The 13,124-nt window shown below is 33.8% G+C and overlaps 1 protein-coding gene across 1 annotated transcript in view; it reads left to right on the forward strand.

The window, feature by feature from the left end:
• The window catches only part of LOC125073445, a 244,942-nt gene that overhangs the window by 197,987 nt on the left and 33,831 nt on the right, over positions 1 to 13,124 (forward strand). Inside the window, exon 5 of the mRNA XM_047684276.1 lies at positions 2,495 to 2,799. Within this exon, the coding sequence (XP_047540232.1) occupies positions 2,760 to 2,799 (40 nt within the window). The 5' untranslated portion in view covers positions 2,495 to 2,759. The remainder of the gene's footprint in view (positions 1 to 2,494; positions 2,800 to 13,124) is intronic.

Genomic DNA, 13,124 nt, shown 5'->3' on the forward strand with positions numbered 1-13,124 from the left:
CATCTTCGTTCCCAAGGTTGGTGGCGCATAGGTGATGTCTTACAGCGCCCAACCTGCAGCAGCCCAGCGCAGGACATTTACAAGCCGTTACTTTACTATATATAAGTATTCATGTCTGTTGGTACGGCATATTCTGATATTTCACTAGTGGCCTTAAGGTAGTTATCATGTTCCTGTACATCAGATATGATGGAAGAACTGTTTATTCGTGGTTTTCTCATGTCATATTGATGTTCTATCTAGGTCTGCCAATGTAGACATCTGATTCAGTACTTGATGTATATCAGGAATGTCCTGGTTTATTTATTTAAGCGCCTGGCAACCCTAATGCCATCAGACTACAATAGACAGGAAATAAACGCAACTAATTTAGAGTTCCCGTTTGAACACTATGATATTTTCCGCCTGGTTGACTAAGCTCTGTTGGGAAAACTGTTTTATTTTTGGAAGGAAGTTCTTTCACGTGGCTAATAGTAAAGTAAACTGGTTGATACCGATACGTAAGGTTTATTTAACCTTTATTTTTGTCTCTTTCTAGCTGACTCTTTCTATTATATACGGTTTTATACAAGAATGGTTGGGCAGTGGTGACTACTTCAAGTGGCCTATTTGCTCGTGCACCTTTGTTATAAATATAAATCCCTCTGCTAAGCTAAAGCCTCCATTTTAGGAAAACATTTAAAGCGATATCCACCACGCCACTCCAATGCGAATTGGTGCGTGGAACACGATAATTTTCTTTCGAGCTGATTATTTATTATTTTGTTTTTGATAAATATTCTTAACTGCTATTTTTGATATATTAGAAATCGCGCCAAAAACTGACTAGTCAAAAATATATTAATCTGTGACATATTAATTCATCTCCTCATTTATAATATTATATTACAAAAGTATATGACTACGAAATTCATTCATAAAAAATAATCAAACGTTATTAATTACAAACGAAAATAACACGTTCATTAGTACAAAAATATATTACATTTAAAACATTCGTTATACCGCACTTTAATAAAAAAAAACACATACAAAATATGTCAGTAACGTCTGTCTGTAATGGCTCTCTATACGAGTGGGCGGAATCCAGAGTGTCAGCGTAATTTTATCGCGACGCGGAGCTCGATCTTTGAATTCGTATGAAGATATCCCTTTATATTTAAAATATGAAATCCAATTGCGCAATGGTGAATGAACGATTTAGAATATACTCGTGAATTTCAATTGAACTTTGGCACATATAGCAAATAGAGACTTTAGACCGTGACGTATTGTTTGAAACTGGACACGTGATTTCAAAGGCACTGTTATGTGATACTATGTTTTGAATAATTCATTTCTTTGCGTATGTGTGTAATTACTAATTGTTTTGTGTAACAGCCTGTAATCTAACACACACACACACAGTGTTTTATTCACGCACCGTGATTAATTAGTTAGTGTACTAATTAAACATATCACAAGAGTAGTTATTTTATTTCTATACTAGTTGTATCTGCGGCTTTACGCGCACGTTTTTTTATGAAATTTCACCTATGTCACACAAACTGTAATCCCAATTTTGTCGCTCCGAGTGGTGAATGATGTCTTTTCCCGGGACGCAAAATATTTCCATACCAAAATTCATCTAAATCGGTTCAGCCGTTTAAGCATGAAGACGTAACAGACAGAGTTACAGTAAAATATTGATTGTATTTTTATTTTTATTAGTGGTCGCCCATTGTGAAAGATACGACGATACCTTGTCTATAATACGACAACAAAAAAAAAACAAATATAAAAAAAAAAGTCATTGATGTTCATCTTTGATATGACGTGTGTTGTTGAATGTTTTATATTAAATATTATATAGATAAACTTGTATGTGTTAAGTGTATCGTAGTGTGTATAGTATTTTTTAGAACGCGCACATCTTAACCGATAATTGCGGGTTCAAACACCACTGAATTTTCATGTGCTTAATTTGTGTTTATAATTCATCTCGTGCTCGGCGGTGAAGGAAAACGTCGTGAGGAAACCTGCATGACGTCTCTCTCTGTTCCCTTGTGTGTTCGCGGCGCGTGAATGAGAAGTATACTAAATGTATTTTTACTATTTCACTAACGAATGTATTTTAATTATTAATTGGTGTTCATTAATTATATATATTTTTAATAACGATGACTGCTATAGAATTTGTTTTTTGTATTCCCACACATTGCTGTCGAATTATTAATTTAAAGTAAAAGTCGAGTAACTTGAGTATAAAAAAAAAAGGGTTAAGAAAATATATTTTCTGTATTGAAATGTAAAATTATTTGTATCCCTGATTTGCGCTGAACATTTTTTTTTTCAATATATTAATATTCGTGTGTAACTTTTAACATTATGTATTTAAAAAAATAAAATAAGCAAAGTTCAATTTTAATTATTTCTCTGAAGTTTATGTTAATCGTACAACAGCCTTCTTGCCATTATTATTATTAATAATTAATTGCATTTTTCTTTGTTTCAGATAACAGTCGGAGAAATTTAAGAATTTATCGATTAAATAGTTGTACCTGTGTTCATCAACTTTTAAAATAGACTATTTTTAACGTTTGTTTATCGAAATAACTGAATTTATCCAGATTATTAATAATCTATGGCCCACTTAAATAATAATCAGTGGCAGTGTAAAGTGATGTGCTAGTTACGTGGTGGTAGGTCATAGTGGGATGTGGTATTGATGTGGTCACCGTTGCGAATGCGGGCGGGTGGCCCCCCTGGCCGGCAGGTCAATGACATCGCCGGCATTTCTTGTGCTGTACTTGGCACTTGGTAAGTTAATATTTTTTTTTATTTAATCGTAGACGGACTTATCTTTCAGATATTCCAAAATTAATATCAACCTAATGAACCGATACACACAGTCGAATTTACTTCGTGACGCTTTTGTCACTTATGGTGACGTAACATTTTGCCTACGATCGTGAGCCTTCCTGGGCTTAGTCTACATCATATATATGCACTATGCGTTCTAAAGCCAAACTTTAATAATAGTCAACAAGTGTGACATCACATCACTGGAACGAGCCCGCCGATGAACGTTGAAGTTTATGCAATTCACGGTTTTGTGTGTAGGCTCTTAAGGTCTAATTTTAGATGCTCACTTAAAGAGCAGTTTTATGGAAACAATTACCAAACATGTCACTCGTATTCTGACCGCAACCAACGCTAATATGTATAAATATATATATGTTTGAAGAATACTATAATATATATATTTCTGTTATTCAAAGTGAATCAGCTACACAACATTCAACTATCTTTTTTTTTAATTCATTTTCAAATTAAATTACCTTCAGATATGTGTATATGTATATTAATATCTTAACTTAACTAAGCATTTATATCCCTTATGCCTGTGGTTATACTGGAATACAACAGTACTTGGTGGTAGGGCTTTGTGCAAGCCCGACTGGGTAGGTACCACCCACTCATCAGATATTCTACCGCCAAATAACAGTACACTGTATTGTTATGTTCCGGTTAGAAGGGTGAGTGAGCCAGTGTAATCACAGGCACAAGGGACATAACATCTTAGATCCCAAGGTTGGTGGCTCATAGGTGATGTCAGGAATGGTTAATATTTCTTACATCGCCTTTGTCTATGGGCGGTGGTGACCACTTACCATCAGGTGGCCCATATGCTCGTCCGAAAACCAATGCCATAAAAAAAAAACTAAGTGTTACTGTTGATACGATATATTATAAGTGGGTGGTACCTACCCAGACGGGCTTGCACAAATCCCTATCACCGGGTAAAAAGTATATCTTAATTTATGAATACTTTTTAAAATGAACTTCGAATTTCTTTACTGGTATATATAATTTCACCTTTTGTTTAATTATTTCATGTTTGCAAAGGTATTTGGTTGACAAAACCACAGAGACTCTTAATAAAAGAAAAGGTTTCAACATAAACTCACAATTGTCACGACAAATTTTGCTGCGTAATGCTTTAATTTAAGGTTCAACGACCCTTGAATATGACTGCTTATTTTAAAGCTACCTGTGTAGGTACCACCTGCTCTTCATATATTTTACCGCTATAAATGCTAATTATTGTGGTGTTCTAGTTCAAAGGTTTTAGGCTAGCACATTGGCGATTTAAGCGATGAAATGTGAACATTTCTTGCAGTGCCAATGGATGTATGTGGCAGTGACCACCTACCACCAATACCATATATCACTCTGTCTTTGTATCATAACGTGCAATAATATATCGCGTATTTGATCATAGAATTATCTCCCACAGAATATAAATAAGCAATAAGTTTATCGAATACCGCATCAATCATTCGCAGAGGATATTCGGAAAAATTATTCGAATTTTCTTTACAAGTCATTTATTCCGTTAACGATATCATTTTCGAGACAAGACAGTATTTCATCGGAGACCGATCACTGGAATGGCAATTCGTACATATTTTTGGAATGACTCGATATTCGTTTTGGAATTCGAAATTTCTTTTAAAAATATAGACTGTATAACAGTCATTTTTATCTTGAGAACGAAGCGTTAGTTCATGGTAGGTCGCTGAGAAGGTACCATTAATGACTAGACCACTTCCTTCTTTAATTTTATTGATATCTAATCTATGTATACTTTATATAATAAGCTCTTTCGAGCACTTTCGAACCATCATTCCACCAGTAGGTTACAAATGTAGATTCTACCGAGAAGAACTATCATGAAACTCAGTAGTGACACTTTTCTGACACTCAGTCAGAATAATTAAATTATTACTTATCATGCTTGGAAATCAATCAATACTACCTCAACACTTTTTATCATCTACATAATCCTTTATAGAGTAATATTCCTTATTAATGATATTATGATCATTACATAGTATAAAACAAAGTCGCTAACCGTTGTCTGTCCTTGTATATGCTTAGATCTTTAAAATTACACAACAGATTTTGATGCTATTATTTTTTAATAAATAGATTGATTCAAGATTAAAGTAGAATATAGTAGAGACACACTGATTATTTTAGAGGTTTCTGAAGTGATGTAATTAAACACAATTTTCGCGCTTACATTGCAAACGCTGGCAGATCTCTACGAGATAGATAAATAAAGGTCTTCAAAAAAGTCCGCAGTGGTATATGTCTTTCCGTTCCTTTCCTAGCGTTATTCCCACGGAAAAAGAAAGAAAATATCCATTAAATTGAAAAGACAAAGTAACCACAAATATGATCGTTTTAAATTCATATTTATTTAGCGTCAATGATACACCAAAACAATTAAAATATTTGACGAGAACGTGAACACGCCAACGAACAGCCAATTTGCGACCAAACACCACTGAATCTACATCAACACAACACAATCAAGGATGACTTGTATCAGAATCTGTCTCGTGTTCGGTGGTAAACGAAAACGTTGAATGAAATTCTTTCACAAATTCATCCACTTACCCGAATTGCAGCAGCATTGTGGTATGAACTCCAAACCTAAGTTATAAGAATTAAGTTTGAGCCATTTGAATTTCTTTTTTTTTTAAGAATTATCAATAGAAGTATCATAAGATATGGAACTTTATAATTAGTTTGTTGGAGGATAACTTTTAATTTTTTTTTTATCATTTACTGAAAATTCCTAATTTCAATTACTTATTAGGTATCCACTTTATACTTTGAGAAGTTATTTCGCATATTATTGATGAGTTTTATTAACTGTGATCCTCTAAAAATGGGACCTAGGTGCTTATTATATTTTAAACTAGCTACTCGTCCCGGCTTCATACGGGTTTGATAATGGTCCATTTACAAATTTTAGATTTAAGAACAAACTACAAAAGAAAATGCCTGTATTTTTCCGGCTAGTAAAGTAGGAATTCTCGACTTTTATCTCCTATAATATGCATATAGTTTATATTTAATACATAAATAAACCTTCCTCTTAGATCACTTTGTTTAATTTTTATTACATTACCTTATTTACATAAGGATAGTTAACATTAAGTTCAATAATATTAAATTTATTCTCTGTTTATTGATGAAAACCGCATTAAAATCCATTGGGAAATTTAAATAATTTAAGCGTACAGACGGCAAGAAGCGACTTTCTCTTATAATACGAGTATGCGGAGCAGTTGTATATAGAGCATGTTAGAAAAAAAGGCTTTATATTTTCGAAAAAAAAAATTACATTTGAAATATTTTGAAAACAGTTGACTTCGGCTAGCTCAAATCTTTCAGTAATGAAATGATGACCGTAATCACGTACTGAAACACTCCTTGGCTGGGATGAAACCTCACAATTACAACGCTTGCGGAAACGAAGTCCACGACTTACCACGTCTGCGGACGTGACGAACGTGCCCCGCATAGTGCCCCTGCATTCCGATGTCGTCATAAGCTGAGATGCGTTCTCGGTGAAGACACTAAGGCCCGTCTCTCTGTATTAACACAACCCCCTCTTCTCAAGCAGCGTTGCTGTATAGACCAGTAGTACCAATGATGATGATGATTAATCTCAAGGGAGACTGACAAGTAAGCAGGATATATTATAGTGCACAGGTGTGTGCACAAACACAGGTGCAGTCTAATGTTGTCTTATATTTTCGCGATTATTACACATTGAAATAAAACTAGTTTTTAACGGATTTAATCGCGTATATTAATTATTTTAACATCCCGACGTTTCGAGCACTTTGCAGTGTTCGTGGTCACGTGGTCTGCCCGTGATATACGCGATTAAATCCGTTAAAAACTAGTTTTATTTCAACAGGTGCAGTCTCTATTTACTCACTCTCATAATTCGATTGGTCGACAAATTCGACACGACCCGATAGAGTTTAATATCAGTGCCACGTGTATACATTTCCAACTATCCAGACACCGGGTTGTTACTGAGTTTTCGATAGAATAACCCAATGACTGTTTATTAGCCCGACCTGAAGTGGAACCAAGGATCTCGAGATCTGTGGCCATATAATTATCTATTAGAACAACAAGGCAGTAGGACCAATAATATTTAAATAAAAAGAGATAAATTCCAATACTTCGTATACCAAAAATTACCAAATGAAAATGTCTATAGAAGATTCAAGACAAGATCCAGGAGATATCTATTATCTCATGTCAAAAAACATTGATAAATAAGGCGTATTATATAACTTATAAAAAGCGTGGACTTGTTATTTGTTGATTTCTAGGCAAGATATATAAAAAAAATGTTGTACTCTACTGACATACTCTGTGAGTAAAATCGTGGAAAAAGTAACTTCTTTCCGGTTCACGGTAGAATTCACTTTCTGATGGTAGCTTTCGGTTTAATTCAACAGTGTAACGTCGATTCAAAGGTGCTTTTATGAGCCCACTTGGATAAAGAATATTTTGATATTGCCATCGATATTATGGGCGAGATTTTGTGATATGAATCTCTCGATAATTGTGATTTTTCGTTTCTGAACCGTCAATTAGCACACGTTAAATGGAAACGAACCGTGTTGTGTCAGTCATTCGGGGATTAAGTGAGCTCATTTCAGTTCAGGGTGGAACGTAATTAATGTAGGCTGATATTCATTTGGACGATATATGCTTTATATTTTATTTGAACAGCTATGTGATAGGGGTTTAAATATGAAAGCCAGGGATCACCAATTTTTTCTAGAGGATGCTCAGCTCCTTAGGGGAAATTAGATTTATATGTGATACTAGCTGTGCTCGCGACTTCGTGCGCGTTGTTTGAATTTAAGTTATTTGGATATTGTAGCGTGAATTTATTTTTATTCTATATATAATTCTAAAATAAAAGCCTAAGTTACTCCGTATTACAACCATTATCTGCCAGTGAAAGTCCCGTCGAAATCGGTTCAGCCTTTCCAGAGATTGGCCGGAACAAACAGACAGACAGATTATTTTGGTATATGTACCGTGTAAACATGCATTTAATAAAAATGGGTTACTTTAATATTAAAAACAGACACTTCAATTTTATTATAAGTATAGATTTATTCACAAAAAAATATTGTGTTTTTTTTTTAATTATTTAATACTACACTTACTTCCCTTCACGGTAAGTATTGATATAGTCTGAGACTAAAATCGTGTATTAACTCTTGCTTTGAAGACACCCGGTTTTGAGATTACAACCTAGTACTAGCTTAGCCTTATAAACTTACCTGAATGTATAAAATTATTATTATAATTAAATACGCCATTCTATCTATACAGATTAAACACATAACATCGCTCGAATAATTATTTTTAACATATGTATTTTACAATCCGTAATTAAACGAGGTTGAATTTCGAATATTATCCTTAATTCAAATTACATCCCCTGTGAATCGAACAAATCGTAATCAAGGAACATTTTCATATCATAATACACTCATTGAAATGAAAAAAAAAACTGCTTATTTCCAACTCTTTTTTATTAGAGCTGTCTTTATAAACACAATGTCATAAGGAAAATAATTATGTATTAGGTCTCACATAATGTATATTGTATCTTACTCTGTAAATGCTTAATAATTGGGTCTTAAAGAATGTTCCTTAGCTGTATAGTTTTAAAAATTGACATCTCTCACTTGCTTCTGGAACGTTCTCGAACGTGTTGACAATGGCTCTAAGAAATATTAACCATTCCTTACACCGCCAATGGTCCAAAATCTTGGGAACTAAGATGTTATTGTAGTTTGTGCCTGTAGTTACATTGACTTACCCTTCAAACCGAAACACAACAGTGAGTGCTAATATTTGGCAGTAGAATATCTGATAAGTGGGTGGTAAATACTCAGACGGCCTAACACAAAACGCTACCACTAAGTATCTCAAAGTTTAACAAAAATTTTTACATATACGTTTATTAATAAATATATATAAATCAATTTTAATTAAACGAAACCTATTTAGATAGCCATTTGTAATATAATTACTGAAACTAATTTATTTGATTATTGTCTTTTTAAGAGTATTTTCAAGTTTCTCTTTAGTTGAAAGGAACAAGCATTTTGACTAAGACACAATAATAAAAAGAGTTTTGTTGATATATAAAACACTCATCGCGTCGTGAGTCGTGCAAGAGGCAAATTTATTTATGTACAAATTGAATATGATGTTATAATAATATAAAAATAGTTTAAAAAACATAAAAATTACAAATGGAGCGTTTTGTCCAATAATAATAGTTTAAAAAACTAAAAAACACGCTTTTAGCATTTAGTAAATTACAAAAGCAAACCCTTTCATTTAATACCCATATCATGGGGTTGCATTTCAAAAAGCCAATCCGCCATCTTGGACGTCCGCCATGTTGGATTTAAGTCACGTGACTATTTTTTTCGTATTCCTGACCCTTTCATTTGATATCAATGGGGGTGGATTTCAAACAGCCATTCCGCCATTTTGGGGAGACCGCCATATTGGATTTGTAATGACGTTTCTTAGCTAGTCATATATTGTCATCAGAACTCAGAGCGTGTGCAAAATTTCATCCTAATCGAAGACCGGGAAGTGGATCAAATTAAGACTCCAAGATTTTCTTACATACACAGTTACAAGTGAAGCTAATATAACCGTGTTAAAAATGAAAAGTAATGTATGTACTTAATTATGTTTATTAATTATACACATAGGTATATAAATTACAAGATATACTATGTCAGTATATTTATTAAAATTAAAATATATTCTAGCAAACATATTAAATTAAGTACATCATTATATTAAGGATAGATAATTATGATTGAATTAAAGTAATTTACTTGTACCTTCACTTAGAGTAACATACATTTACAATACATTTTTAAATATTTTTAAGTATTATTCAAACAGATTTCTTAACTTAAATAATAGTTAGCTTAGAGTTCTTCAATGTCTACGCTACAAATGAAAAATTAAAACAGTTTAAACAAAAGTTCAACCGAATTAAAAAGCAGTAGTACTTCAAAAGTGGCGGCCAAACTATAAAGAACTTTCTTGTAAATTTCAAATAAATTTACATTTATGTGGATTTATAATATGCATTATTATTATTGTATCGTTATTAACAAATGATGTTTACAATGTTTTTTTTTTTAATATAGTATTTTTTTATTCTAGGCATCGACTTGTAAGTCTTTTTAGTACAATTAAAAAAAAAACATTTATGTGCTTATTCAATTTGTCTTCAATGCTTCACGTGTAGTGTAACATAATAGCAATTACTCCTGGATTTCTAATCTAATGACGTCACATCAGCAAATGAACCATCCGTCCATTTGTCTTCATCAGTTAGGGTGTTAAGGTTAAACTGGCATATACGTATATGACGAATTCATGAGTTGCGTACACATACAGTTCTACTGTTTGTCAGTTTCTTTGCTTTTGAGTTAAACTTCCATCACGGGTACTATCGCTGGTATATCCTTGTTTTCTAGACATCTGAACATTCATCGTCAAGGTCAACATAATTATTATTGACCACCGAAAATCAGAAGCAACCAAGAAAATCAGGCGAAAAAAACTCAGCGCTTTTTATTTCCATCATCACAGTTCAACAAATTTAAATTATAAAAACAAAATTATAATTTTTGATTGGAAATAACCCGTGATCTTTTATACTAAGGTGTGTTATAAAGTTCACTACTTAGCACAGAAAAGTTTCTTAACGATCCTTTTAAATTTTACACTTGAACATTTTTAAACGTTTTCTGAGATTTGCAAAATCATGTACGTTGTTCCACGATAGATTTATTAACCATAACCAAGGAGGGTATTCCAGTCTGTTCGCAAAATCAAAGCAAGACTTGTCAACATTAATTACATACAGACCGTTACTAATTACAATGTTAACTGTACTTAGGAGCTGTCTCTATTGAAAGCTGTCGGTTGAAACGTCCGGTGTGATTAGCCAGCCAATCGGCCGTTTAATAGCTTAGGGACGTATTACTATATTGGTTTGACCTTGATTCTATGTTTTATTAATGATGGATTGCCTCGCTGGTCCAATGTCTGGATTATATAGCAGCAGACTTAAAGGCCTGAGTTCAATCCTCGAATTGGACCATTTTAATTGTTATTGGGGTTTTCGGACGAGAAATTCTTCGTAACAGCAGGAGTCTGTGATTTGACTTAGTTTGCCAGTGAGTGGGAAGGCCCATAAAATTGTGGGTTCTGCAGCCGAATATTTTCCAACCTAATCGGATTATGAGACTTCTTTTTGTGGCTAATGTAGACGGAAGACCAAATTGGCAACCTGATGGTATGTTGTCACCACAGCCGATAGATATTGTGCTCTATGAAACTTTAACAATTTCTTACATAGCATGCGCCACCATACTTGGAAACTGATATATTATGTAACTTATGCCTAGCTGCACTGGCTCACTCACTCATCAAATCAGAACACAATGGGTGGTATCTACCCAAACTACTTTAAACTTCAAAATTCAGCAAAAGTTTCATAATTTAGTACAAAATACGAACCGTAAATTAAGACAAATTTTATCACCAATAGCTTTTACAAGATAATTTCATGGCAACTATATATACTGATGTATCATATGTTACTACACAAGCAAATCCATCGGCAGACGTTGTCTACATACTAAATCTAATCTCTCCTTTTATTGCGTACTAAAACCTTTTCGGAAACGAGTTGCATCTCCTGGTATCAGTTTTATAAAACTTCGTTCAAAAGTTTTATTAGTTAGGCTTTACAAATAAAAAAAACTCCTCATTTATTAATAGCTAAGGCCTGCTTTTAGGAGAAGGTTTGGAAATTATATCACCACGCTGCTAAAGTGCGACTTGGAGGACATATGTAGAAACGGCAGAATTTTATTCAAATTGGACACATGTAGGTTTCCTCACGAAGTTTCCCTTCACAGCTGAGCATGATATGAATTATAAAAACAAATTAAGCATATTAATATTTATTTATTGGAAAAGTTACACCATTAACTTATCACTAAGCACTTAAAATTAATATCTGACTTGGGTAACATATAAAGTGATAGGTCTTTAAAGGTGTAAACAACATATTCAGTGGTAACCTGGGTTTGAATGCGTTCACGCGAAGAAGCTTGCATTCTTACCACTGGGCCATCATTAGTATGGCTAATATTTTAATAATCACTTGGTGGTAGGGCTTTGTGCAAGCCCGTCTGGGTAGGTACCACCCACTCATCAGATATTCTATCGCCAAACAGCAGTATTCAGTATTGTTGTGTTCAGGTTTGAAGGGTGAGTGAGCCAGTGTAACTACAGGCACAAGGGACGTAACATCTTAGTTCCCGGGGTTGGTGGCGAATTGGTGATTTAAAGAATGGTTAATATTTCTTACAACTCCACTGTCTGGCAGTGGCACTGGCAGTGGTGACCACTTACCATCAGGTGGTCCATTTGGTCGTCCACCTACCGATATCATAAAGAAAAACCTAAACATCAGACGAAAACAACGCGCTCGTTACCATAATTTCCTTACTCGATATAATATTCTGCAGCGCATCCATTAAATATATATCCTAAGCTTATTTTAATAAAACTCCTTGGCCCCCAGCCAATGCGACAGCTGTCACGGTTGATATTATAATAAAAAAGACCGATCTAGCAAACGGCCGCTTCTTCTTTGTCAATAGATCAACTTTGGATGCACACTAGAAAAATATTCCGAAGTGGTATTTTTTGAGACGCAAATTTGGTAACACACATATGCCTTTACGAAGCATATTGTTTGGCACAGATAATCATAAATGTAACTGCCTGTTGATGCCCCACTACTGGACATCCTCTACCACTTTTGAGAAGAAGGTTTAAAGTGGGTTAGGTTTAATCACGACATTTTTGAGCTGGAGATGAATCATACCCACTGATCGACCGGGTTTGAACCCACAATCTTTAATTCACGTGTCTTTCGGATCACACTTTAAGTTAAACATATATATTTTAAGTTAAAGGTAATTTTCAATCACTAATATTGTCATTGTATATCAGCGTCGGATCAGAACCTTAACTAGGGCTGAGTTGTCTCCTGCATTATAACACCACTGTACAATTTATAGTTCTTTCGTTGTTTTTTTTTTTTAATTTGAACGTTATCTTTGATTACAATGTCATATTTGATTTAAGAAAGTATTACTTTTGTTTTTATTTTGTAATTT

Source organism: Vanessa atalanta, chromosome 24, assembly GCF_905147765.1.
Source record: "Vanessa atalanta chromosome 24, ilVanAtal1.2, whole genome shotgun sequence".
NCBI classification, from domain to species: Eukaryota; Metazoa; Arthropoda; class Insecta; order Lepidoptera; family Nymphalidae; genus Vanessa; species Vanessa atalanta.